The sequence below is a fragment of the Sinocyclocheilus rhinocerous genome, unplaced genomic scaffold (genome assembly GCF_001515625.1).
Source record: "Sinocyclocheilus rhinocerous isolate Xijiao unplaced genomic scaffold, SAMN03320098_v1.1 scaffold520, whole genome shotgun sequence".
In the NCBI taxonomy this organism is placed as follows: domain Eukaryota; kingdom Metazoa; phylum Chordata; class Actinopteri; order Cypriniformes; family Cyprinidae; genus Sinocyclocheilus; species Sinocyclocheilus rhinocerous.
The window spans coordinates 163,887-175,898 of record NW_015666539.1 but is presented as its reverse complement, the minus strand read 5'-3'; the positions used below and the strand labels follow the sequence as shown (position 1 = coordinate 175,898).

The 12,012-nt window shown below is 40.2% G+C and overlaps 2 protein-coding genes across 2 annotated transcripts in view; both read right to left on the bottom strand.

Annotated features, from left to right (window-relative positions):
- Positions 1-729: 729 nt before the first annotated feature.
- On the bottom strand, positions 730-4,604 carry cwc15 (CWC15 spliceosome associated protein homolog). The gene is made up of 7 exons (XM_016543984.1): positions 4,382-4,604; positions 3,627-3,767; positions 2,305-2,411; positions 2,123-2,226; positions 1,933-2,040; positions 1,578-1,729; positions 730-986 (listed from the first exon to the last, which is right to left on the bottom strand). Exons 2-7 carry the CDS (start codon positions 3,755-3,757, stop codon positions 857-859), a joined length of 732 nt encoding a protein of 243 aa, XP_016399470.1. The 5' UTR covers positions 3,758-3,767; positions 4,382-4,604; the 3' UTR covers positions 730-856.
- An 881-nt stretch (positions 4,605-5,485) lies between these two features.
- Positions 5,486-12,012, bottom strand: part of fam76b (family with sequence similarity 76 member B) — a 15,435-nt gene continuing 8,908 nt past the window's right edge. Inside the window, exon 10 of the mRNA XM_016543983.1 lies at positions 5,486-6,298. Coding sequence (XP_016399469.1) covers positions 6,209-6,298 — 90 coding nt within the window. The 3' untranslated portion in view covers positions 5,486-6,208. The remainder of the gene's footprint in view (positions 6,299-12,012) is intronic.

The window sequence follows — 12,012 nt, the reverse complement described above, 5'->3', positions numbered from 1 at the left end:
TATATATATACATATACACACACACATTGCTACATGTACTGCGTTAGGCTAACCGAGACTTGTCATTTGCACTTATATATTGTTGCTCTTTTGTTCGTTTTGACTGCTTTTATTGTCCTCATTTGTAAGTCGCTTTGGATAAAAGTGTCTGCTAAATGACTAAATGTAAATGTAATGTAGTCCTCAGCATGCCTACAAGCCATCCTCAGTAAAGAACCGTTTATCTGCTATCAGGACATCTAAACGCATCCTCACAGGTTTTCTTTCCAAGCCAACAGTTGGGTCAACTAATTTTAGACAAACTGTCCATACAGACCCACAGTACTGATTCTATATACAATCTTTCAAAAAATTTCAAGCCAAACAGACGATGGGTTTCCTCTTTCAGCCTTGGTTTCTCACAAGGTATATAATGTTACATTAAGGGAGTTTTTCCCCATGAAACTGTTGCCCTTTTCTTGCTCGCTGGAAAAAGTATGACCTGACCTAAAAGTAGGGAACCATCTGACCATGTAAAGCATTATTAATTTTATGAATGTAATCAGGACAAACAAAGTAACTGGCCATTTTGACTAAAAATAAAAACAAGAAGATAAAGATAACAGACACAAACTCACAAGATAAGTGAGGCACAAGTGAATGTTATAAAGCATGACTTTTAAGACAACTGGTTCACGTATGGTAGAAAGAAGAGAATAAGCATTCTATTTTTCCATTCTTTTTATTGGTACACTTCTTTTACAGACCAACTACTGAACACACAAAGATTAAAAAGAAAAAATAAGCACATATGATGTTTACTAAAAAGAAAAATATGTTTAAAACAAACTGCTGAAATACAGTTCTATAACGACAATTATTTAACATATTTCTCCATGAATTTCTTGTGGAATTCAGAGCGCAGGGTGTCATTAATGAAGCGTTTCTCTTTACGAGATTCATCCACTCCTTTAGCGCAGTTTTTAAACACGACATCATCATCCCACCTGCCAAAAACAAAATTTGAGAATGTGTTTGAGTGTTGTCAATTGTATATTATTCAGCTCTCTGTGTTTTAAAGAATTTGCAATTCAAAGACAAAGCCATTTTTTCACTTTCATTCAGGGAGAAAAAAAAAAAACGCACCAACCAATATTGTTATTATTACTACTACTATTGAATTATAAGAATCTTTTGGACCAAAATGAAATTTGGAGATGTTTATATTGTTAGTCTCAAGAGTACATAATATATAAAAGCTATAGAAATAGCAAACAAAGCAAAAAGATATATATATATATATAAAAAAAACTGCCAGCCGTTGCTTTTCATACTATACCCATCTAGAACAATGATGTACTATTATTTCTAACAGTACACTTCTATTATTGTCAATATATTATGATGAATATCACACTATGTGACATTAAATTTAAACAGAGTTTCCATCATCTTGCGTTAAAGCACATTACTGGCCAGAGGTTTTATTTGCTTTGCTTTTGATTTAATTCTTTAACTACTGTAACAAGGTAACTTATTAGAGAAGACAGAAAACCAAATAATCTTGCGTTACTTATTTTTTACCACCATTAAATTACCTTCTCTTCACACTGAATGCGTTCTGGCTCTGTGTTTTTTGTTGTTGTTGCTGCTGCTGCTGCTGCTGCTGGCCTGCCAGATTGAGCAGTGGATTTCCGCTCAGAATGTTCTCCATACGTATCCTCTCCTCCTCTGCTTTCTGTTCCCTTTCCTTAATTACACATAGACCAAAAAAAAAAAAAAAAGCAGCGATGACTTACGTCAGTAAGATATCAAGCCTAAGTAAGGGATAAACGCACAGTCAGTCTGGTCATAATCATAAAATAAACCCTGAAATGGTGACCAGGATCATCCCGAAGGGCTTTATTTTGCGATAGTGACCAAGATCGGTGGTAAATGGTCAGTGAGGTTCACCTTTTTCTCCAGCTCCTCAGCTCGCTCCTTTTTGATCTTCTCCAGTTCAGCCAGCAGGGCGGCAGTGTCATCATCACTGTCAGAGCCGGAGTCAGAGTCATCTTCATCCTAAAACATACACAGACACATTCTTCAAACTGGCGTCAAAATCAACCTGCATGCCTAAGTATCTATAAGAAAGTGTATGTACATCAGTGAGAGGATCATCAGCATCCAGGTTGGCAGCAGGAATCTGATCCAAACGTGGCCGTTTGGAGGAGGATGAAGATGAAGTAGATGAGGAAGTCGTGTGCTCTAAAAGAAACAAGATCACTGTCAATTAACACATTTTGACAAAGCCAAAAAATATTCACATAAAACATGCTTCCTCACCTCGTGCTCCTCTGTCTCTGCTCTTAACAGCAACTCTCTCTCTCTCCTCCAGCTCACGTCTGAAATCACGTGCTCTCACCTCTTCTGGAGCATCCTGAGTGGGCTGTCTGCAGGCACACACCCAAACATCAAGACGGGTTTAACTTAACACTTTCTCGGTCACACAATCAGACCTTTACATTTTAAAGGAATAGTTCATCCAAAAATGGAAATTAGCTGAAAATTAAAGTCAAGGTCAAGGTCAGTTTATTTATATAGCACATTTAAAAACAGCTAGTGTATGCCAAAGTGCTGTACATATACCAATAAAGTAAATATAGAGATTAAGAGAATAAAAGAAATGACTCAAAAACACATAATCATGCAATAATCAAGTCTGGAAGTGATGAAGGCGTGAGTAACTATCTTCAAATCCTTAAACGAGAGCATAGATTTTAATTTGGCTATTTGCCTTAGTTGAAAAAAGCTGCTCTTCACCACAGCACTTATCTGTTTTTCAAATTTCAGATCAGTGTCAAAAATCACACCTAAGTTTTTAGCAAAAGGATGAATGTTTGATGACATAGAATCTAGATTAATAGTGATATCAGAGACAGCACCTGGGGGTCCAAAGACAACAATCTCAGTTTTGCTCTCATTTAGTTGGAGAAAGTTTCTGCCAGTCCAGCCTTTAATATCTTCAAAGCAATTAAAAAGGTCAGAATAAGAGTGATCAGAGCTGAGAGGAATGTAGATCTGAGTATTGTCAGCATAAAAATGATATGAAATATTATATTTCTTCATGATCGAACCCAAGGGGAGCATATACAAACAAAATAAGATAGGCCCCAAGAGGGACCCCTGAGGTACCCCATAGGTGAGCGGTGCAGAAGGAGAGGACGAGTGTCCAATCATCACCTTAGCTGATCTATCGAGTCTAATTAACTCGCCCTCAAGCCATCCAAGATGTAGATGGGTTTGTTTCTTCATCAGAACAGATTTGGAGAAATTTAGCATTACATCACTTGCTCACCAATGCATCCTCTGCAGTGAATGGGTGCCGTCAGAATGAGAGTTCAATGAATGCACTGTTTGGACTCTTACTCACCCATTCACTGCAGAGGATCCATTGGAGAGCAAGTGACGTTATGCTAAATTTCTCCAAATCTGTTTCAATGAAGATAAAAACTCAGCTACATCTTGGATGGCCTGAGGGAAGCAACTTGTCAGCAAATTTTCAATTTTGGGTGAACTATTGCTTTGAGTCCACAGGTATCATACAAATTCTGTCCTAATAATTGATTATTTTGCCAAAGAGTTTTTGTAAAGAACAGCAACTTCACCTGTATTTGATCTTGGTGTGTCCTGGCAGGTCTCTGCTGGAGTACTGTTTAGACAACGCACTCAGATCACCCTCTCCTTTGCCCCGTCCTCCTCTTGCAGGCTCAAATGTTGGCCTTGCTGCTGTGGTCATCTTCGGTTACCTGAGACAAGTGCATTATAAGTTAACTTAAATGATATGACACACAAATGCCTCCCTCATGTCTGATATAGCAAAGGTTTAGGGGTGTTTCACCTGTTATAGAGATTTCACATAAATACACGTTTTCAGTCACAACTGTAATACTCCACAATTGCATTTGTACATAAAGTACTGTTGCTCATTTTGTAACAATAAAAAAAGTAGACTGTTATCTGATTGTTTATTGGATGTCTTTGTTCATCTTCCTTTTGACATTAGAATATTTATGTGGAAATTAAAGAATTGTTGTTATCCTCAATTTATCAATTGTGACAATGCATTGATATGTCATTTTAAAAAGAATAATGTAGATCACATTGCTTCTGTTACTAGGTAAATATTTCATTCTTCAGAGTGATTTAAAAGCCAATTTCGCGCATTTCCAGACCTTTTAACCAGTCCAGTCTCTAAAAACAAGAAAGATGGGAATATTGTCTGTGTTTAAACAATGTGACAGGGCACATGTGTAAGTGTACTGTATTTTTAATTTCTATAATGTTGACTGTTTGTATTGTTAGGTTTTCGACGAAAACACGCTTGCTTTACGTTACTTGTGTTACATTATTTTACACTCACCTGCAGCAGGACGATAAAAATCCAACCGTATACTTCCAAATGTATCAACGAGGCCACACAAATTCAAAATACTAATACCGAAAAACTAAATAAATAAGGCGAGTTTTTAAATTTTCTTTGCCATTACACCAGCTGTCGTTGCTCCTCACTGGTATCCCATCAACCACCGCGACTCGCCTACAGTCACGTGTATGTGTGTGTGGGGGGGCTGCGGGACAAACATTGCAGCGAATAAGCGAGAATCAAATACACCGCGGTATCCTACCCAGAGACCTCTGACATGACCATTATATACAGTTTTAGTTATATTATCTAAATAACAGCGTCTAAGATGCAGGACATTTTTATATTCCTGTTGCGCAGACCAGTTCAAGTCTTGGACCTACACTGACACCTAGCAGCATGGATGCAAAAGTTTCCTGTTACAGGTGCCATTGTAGAAATGCGCTCTTCACAGTCAGTCATTATTAATTTATTCCACAAGTGAATAACTAGTCATGTGATCTCATGCATGATGTCGGCTCCCATGAGGCGACCCGCTGTGTTTACATTAAAGAAACCACGAATGGTCAGCATGGATTTTATCAGCATTTTTATTCAGGCTTCATAATTTTAATTTGTTGTTTTGTTGTCTTACTTTACCGAACAGAGTAATAGTGGGTTTTGCCAAAACCAGAACAAACGTGGCCATCCTGAAGAGCCGCTGTCCTGCAGTTTAGCTCCAACCCTAATCAAACACACCTCAAGAAGCTAATAATCAGTGTTTTCAGAATTACAAAGGCTATAAGCAGGGGAGTTTTTTTTTTCCTTCCAGGGTTGAAGCTAAACTCTGCAAAACAGCGGCTCTCTAGGACCAAACGTGCCTACCCCTGCTCTAGGCTCTGATTGCTGCAGTAATGTCAATGACAATCAGTGCAGTGATTTAATAACAAACACACAAACAAAAATTTTGACGACTAAACTGAATGAATGTGTCTGCAAAATAAAAACTAAAAGCAAGAGTACATTTGAAATGGCATTAAAAAATGGAAATGCAAAACTATGACAACCTTACTGACTTCCCACCACTTTTAATACATCAATAAAGAGGACAGACACACAAACTGAGGTTTTTACTAGCTTTAATATTCCTGAAACATCCGTGTTGAAGAAAACAAAGTACAAAAGTGTCTGACAGTAAAAATATGAGTGCATGGTGGGGAGGAGAGACATAAGAGAGCCCTCACTCACTAAAACAGCAGTCTCATACAGGCCTGCGAAATTCATCTCTGAAATATCACTAATACGAAGCCAAACAAAACAGAGAAATCAGTTAATATACAAAACCACAGTTGACCAGGCAGTAAGACATGCAGTAATACAGTCTTTCCATGAGTGAGAGAGAGAGCAAAAGAGAAACGAGCACGAGAGAGAGAAAGAAAGAAAGAGAGATGAATTTAGCATCTATAAAAACTGGTCAGCATATCTGACACGTTCAATTCATAACATTTCCATACATTTGTTGACAGCTCTTCTGCTTTCCTTTCAGTCAGTTTTCAGAAGTTCTGAAATGTTTTGCATATGAGATCTGAGGCTGGGTTCAGCCAGGGCTCCTGTAATGGCTCTATACAGTTATTCCTGTTTTGTAAATACATGTGATTACTAAAACCGCTGAGAATAGCCAAAGAAAATAAAACAATTATAATAATAATTAGAAATGTTTGCATATGTGACATCACCAGAATAATAAAACACAACACAGAGAATCTGTGAGCAATGGAGGGTGAAGCTTCCTCACAGTAATGACACATCGGGGCAAGGGGTCATTGTTATGGCGTGAGGTCATTGCTATGGTAACAGCAGTGAGCTGCTGCTGCGGTCAAACTTCTTGCCTTTTGAGAGTGCAGCAACTTGTTTCATCAATTCTCTGTTCTTCGCCTGAGAGACAAACACAAACAAAACCAATTGGTGAAAAATATGAAGACTATAGACCCCTTTTCAGTTAGTAAACATTGTCAAAGTCTGCTTTATTGTCAATTCTGCCACATGTACAGCACATACATACAGAGAATTGAAATTGCGTTACTCTCAGACCCCTTGGTGCATACAGTTAACACTTAACACTAACAGTAGACATACAGACAAATACAGTTTAAAAATATATATAAAATACAACCCATACACCATATAAATAAGGACATTGTAAAAAGGAAAAAAATAAAAAATAAATAAATTGGAAAAAGTGGCATAAGGCACATGGCAGTTAGAGTGCAAACCAGTGATATAAACAACTGTGAAGATATAATGAGTGTAGTGCAAAAAGAGCTTATCAGTCTGTTAAAGTGATAAAGAACTAAAGAGCTCAGAGAACAGTCTTTAATTAAACTGTCAGAGAGGTAGTTTGCAGTACAATGCTGGATGAGGTAGTGAGCAGTCTAATGCTGCACAAAGTGACTGGTGCAGGTCAGTGTGTGTGTGCATTTGGGAGGGGGGGAGTGGAAGGGTCCTGGGGGGGGTCAAGGTCCGGAGGGGGTTCAGCTTCCTGACAGCCTGATGGATGAAGCTGTCCTTCAGTCTGCTGGTCCTGGCCTGGAGACTCAGATAGAGAAACCTAGCGTGTATAGTAAATAGTAACTGAGGGCAAATAAATCTTTAGATGCCTATAACGATGTACAAACAGTGGCAATTGTAAGCAAAACTAACTACTTGAACACACACCTGACACATAACATGGGCCTTCACTGTTCCCTCTCACAATTGCATTTATGGCAATTGTAGAAAGCGAGATGACACAAACGGTTTCCTTTACAGTATAAAAGGAGGTAAACGATGATACTAATGGAGCTCTGTGTGAGGACGCAGAGGAAAATGACTGTTCGGAGTACACTAGCTCACTTCCTGAAGATGTGAGCAATGAAATCTCAGATACATTGTCCTCATTTCCAATTGGAGACAGAGTTCTTGTGTGTAACTCCAGGCCGGGTGTGCTGAAATATAAAGGTCTCGTGGCGTTTGCGAATGGGTTTTGGGCTGGTGTTGCTTTGGATGCCCCTAACGGAAACCACGATGGAACTTTTAGAGGTGTGAAGTACTTTAGTTGCGACAAAAGCCACGGTGTCCTGGTCAGAGCTGAGGACATTGCACACATACAAAGAGAACATAGCAGTGATGTAGAGACGGGGGTGGATGAAGATCCCTTCTCAGATGAGGAGCCACCTAGGACAGAGAGAGATAAACAACAGAAGGCCACATCATTGGCAGATGGACGAAGAGGACATAGTCAGTGTCCTACTAGAGATGAGACCATACCTTCAAATACTACACACGCACGACAAAAAAATGAACCTCAGGAAGACACGTCAGATGGAGCAAGAAACCTTTCACATCCCTCTGAAATGCCCTCACCAAGAGTAAGCAACACCAAGCACTTAAAGGAATAGTTCCTCAAAAATGAAAATTCTTGAACCATTTAATCACCCTCATGTCGTTCCAAACCTGTTTGACTTTCTTTCTTCTTTGGAGCGCAAAAGGAGATCTTAAGATAAATGTAACTCTTTTGCATATAGTGGAAGCATGTACACTACCATTCAAAAAATTTTAGGTCAGTACGATTTTTTTGACAGTAGCAGTAGCATAAGACTTACAGTAGTATCTCACAGAAGTGAGTACACCCCTCACATTTTTGTAAATATTTTATTATATCTTTTCATGTGACAACACTGAAGAAATGACACTTTGCTACAATGTAAAGTAGTGAGTGTACAGCTTGTATAACAGTGTAAATTTGCTGTCCCCTCAAAATAACTCAACACACAGCCATTAATGTCTAAACCGCTGGCCACAAAAGTGAGTACACCCCTGAGTGAAAATGTCCAAATTGGGCCCAATTAGCCATTTTCTCTCCCCGGTGTCATGTGACTCATTAGTGTTACAAGGTCTCAGGTGTGAATGGGGAGCAGGTGTGTTAAATTTGGTGTTATCGCTCTCACTCTCTCATACTGGTCACTGGAAGTTCAACATGGCACCTCATGGCAAAGAACTCTCTGAGGATCTGAAAAAAAGAATTGTTGCTCTACATAAAGATGGCGTAGGCTATAAGAAGATTGCCAAGACCCTGAAACTGAGCTGCAGCACGGTGGCCAAGACCATACAGCGGTTTAACAGGACAGGTTCCGCTCAGAACAGGCCTCGCCATGGTCGACCAAAGAAGTTGAGTGCACGTGCTCAGCGTCATATCCAGAGGTTGTGTTTGGGAAATAGACGTATGAGTGCTGCCAGCATTGCTGCAGAGGTTGAAGGGGTGGGGGGGTCAGCCTGTCAGTGCTCAGACCATACGCCGCACACTGCATCAAATTGGTCTGCATGGCTGTCGTCCCAGAAGGAAGCCTCTTCTAAAGATGATGCACAAGAAAGCCGGCAAACAGTTTGCTGAAGACAAGCAGACTAAGGACATGGATTACTGGAACCATGCTGATGAGACTGATGAGACCAAGATAAACTTATTTGGTTCAGATGGTGTCAAGCGTGTGTGGTGGCAACCGTACAAAGACTACAAAGACAAGTGTGTCTTGCCTACAGTCAAGCATGGTGGTGGGAGTGTCATGGTCTGGGGCTGCATGAGTGCTGCCGGCACTGGGGAGCTACAGTTCATTGAGGGAACCATGAATGCCAACATGTACTGTGACATACTGAAGCAGAGCATGATCCCCTCCCTTCGGAGACTGGGCCGCAGGGCAGTATTCCAACATGATAACGACCCCAAACACACCTCCAAGACGACCACTGCCTTGCTAAAGAAGCTGAGGGTAAAGGTGATGGATTGGCCAAGCATGTCTCCAGACCTAAACCGTATTGAGCATCTCAAGGTCTCTAACATCCACCAGCTCCGTGGTGTCGTCATGGAGGAGTGGAAGAGGGCTCCAGTGGCAACCTGTGAAGCTCGGGTGAACTCCATGCCCAAGAGGGTTCATGCAGTGCTGGAAAATAATGGTGGCCACACAAAATATTGACACTTTGGGCCCAATTTGGACATTTTCACTTAGGGGTGTACTCACTTTTGTGGCCAGCGGTTTAGACATTAATGGCTGTGTGTTGAGTTATTTTGAGGGGACAGCAAATTTACACTGTTATACAAGCTGTACACTCACTACTTTACATTGTAGCAAAGTGTCATTTCTTCAGTGTTGTCACATGAAAAGATATAATAAAATATTTACAAAAATGTGAGGGGTGAACTCACTTCTGTGAGATACTGTATAATATAATAATATTTCCAATATAATTATTAAATATGAATAATGTAATGACTGGTACAGGATTCATCAGACCGCAGAATTTCCCTTGTCACAATTTCTCCAAAAACGAAATGACACGCTGCTCATCTATGACGTTTGTAGAATAGGAAAACCTACAGACCGCATCTGTCCATTCAGCTTTAGAGATGTGCGTCATTTCGGAGAAATTCATTACTAAGTAATTTCTCTGAATATCTGCATCCTCATTCAAAGGACCTTACTTAGGCACTACAGGTGAATGCTCTTCATCATTCAAAACACAAGCAGGATATCCTGTTTTCATAATACTCTAAATGTCATACTAGACCGCTGAATTTTGTTGTCTTTAGCTTGATTGCATAACCGATCGATGAGGTCTTATTCACACTTATTAGTCTGCTTAGTAGAGCAACAGGTTTAAAAGGAAGTTTAGCAAAGTTCTAGGCAGCAAAATAATCACCACTTGCATTAAAGGAGAAAGAGGTTAAAATGACCTTGACTACATTAATTTCTGCTCTGTGGCAAATCAAAAGGCTTTTTCCATCCCACACACTTTTCCAGCCACAAAGTTCTCTCTCCTTCCTTCTCTTTATTTCTCGCAAATGGCCTCTCTCAAACCACAAAGGCTCACCGGAGTGGGTGCGGAGGTGTCCTGTCAGGGCGTCACGGCGGCGACAGGCGTAGTTACAAAAGGGGCATTTGAAGGGTTTCTCGCCAGAATGGAGCTTGATGTGACGAAGCAAGTTGCCCTTCTGAGTGAAGGAGGCCCCACACTGGTTACATTGGAATGGCCGCTCACCTACCGAGACCAAGACTACCAGTTTTCCCACCGGCCCAAAAAAACAGCAGCACATATTTTCAAGCTAACATTTTTAAATACGTTTGATCTTTTTTTGTCAAGAGTTAGTCAAGAAACACTTACCTGTATGGCTGCGCTTGTGCACCATTAGAACATTGGGTCCAATGCAAATCATCCCACATATGTCACATTTAAGTTTATGATAACGACCCCAAACACATCTCCAAGACGACCACTGCCTTGCTAAAGAAGCTGAGGGTAAAGGTGATGGATTGGCCAAGCAGGGGTATCCTCAAACGGAAGGTGGAGGAGCGCAAGGTCTCTAACATCCACCAGGTCGTCATGGAGGTCATGGAGGAGTGGAAGAGGGCTCCAGTGGCAACCTGTGAAGCTCGGGTGAACTCCATGCTTCATGCAGTAGAAAATGGCTAATTGGGCCCAATTTGGACATTTTCACTTAGGGGTGTACTCACTTTTGTGGCCAGCGGTTTAGACATTAATGGCTGTGTGTTGAGTTATTTTGAGGGGACAGCAAATTTACACTGTTATACAAGCTGTACACTCACTACTTTACATTGTAGCAAAGTGTCATTTCTTCAGTGTTGTCACATGAAAAGATATAATAAAATATTTACAAAAATGTGAGGGGTGTACTCACTTCTGTGAGATACTGTATGTTTAGGTGCTAGTCGTTAGTTAACTTGTTCCCCAATTTCTGATTAGGTGGGCATGCATGAGAAATCTTAAGACTCGTAACCAAACCATAATCCATAAAAGACAAGAGTTTATTTAGGGTGTATTCACACCTGTCTTGTTTGGTTTGATTGAATCGAACTCAAGTTCGTTTCCCCTCTTGGTGCGGACCTTTTTGGCAGGTGTGAATACAGCACGCGCACTCGGGTGCGGACCAAACAACCGTACCGAGACCCAGCTGAAGAGGTGGTCTCGGTCCGCTTCCAAATGAACTCTGGTACGGTTCATTTTAGGTTTGAACATGACCCGACCTCGATCCGACCCACTTGCAGAAATTGCGCTCAGAAACATACAGCTCGCGCATGTAGTGCTGTTGTTTGCGTTTCAATGGCTTAAATCACTTGTTTTTAAACCACAATGCTTAAAAATGCATGCAAATGATGATTTTTTTTTGTGACCATGGCACACAGAAACATGACGTGAGCACGCTGAATATGTTGGGGGAAACTAATAAGAAGATTTTTGAATTATTTATTAATTAACTAGTGTTTTCTGAGTCAGTGTCCCAAAGATGAAATTGATGATACTGACTCGCCATCTCATCATGGACGCGAAAAGAAATGCATCTTTACGGATTACATAATGAAAGAGTTTTTTTGGATTTGAATTATTTCGTTTTGTGGTCATTTAAAGCTTTCTATAGATATATTCATCATCTGTAAGGAAAATATTCGTTATTGGTTCATTTTTGTGAAGCGCTCCTGTTCAACACCGAGATGGCAAGCGCATCCTATTTGTTTTCTTTATTTTACAAAAGCACAACGTTTTCTTGATATTGTGAGTGCACACAAATAAAAATAGCATTTACAGTTCCGAAAGATGTATTA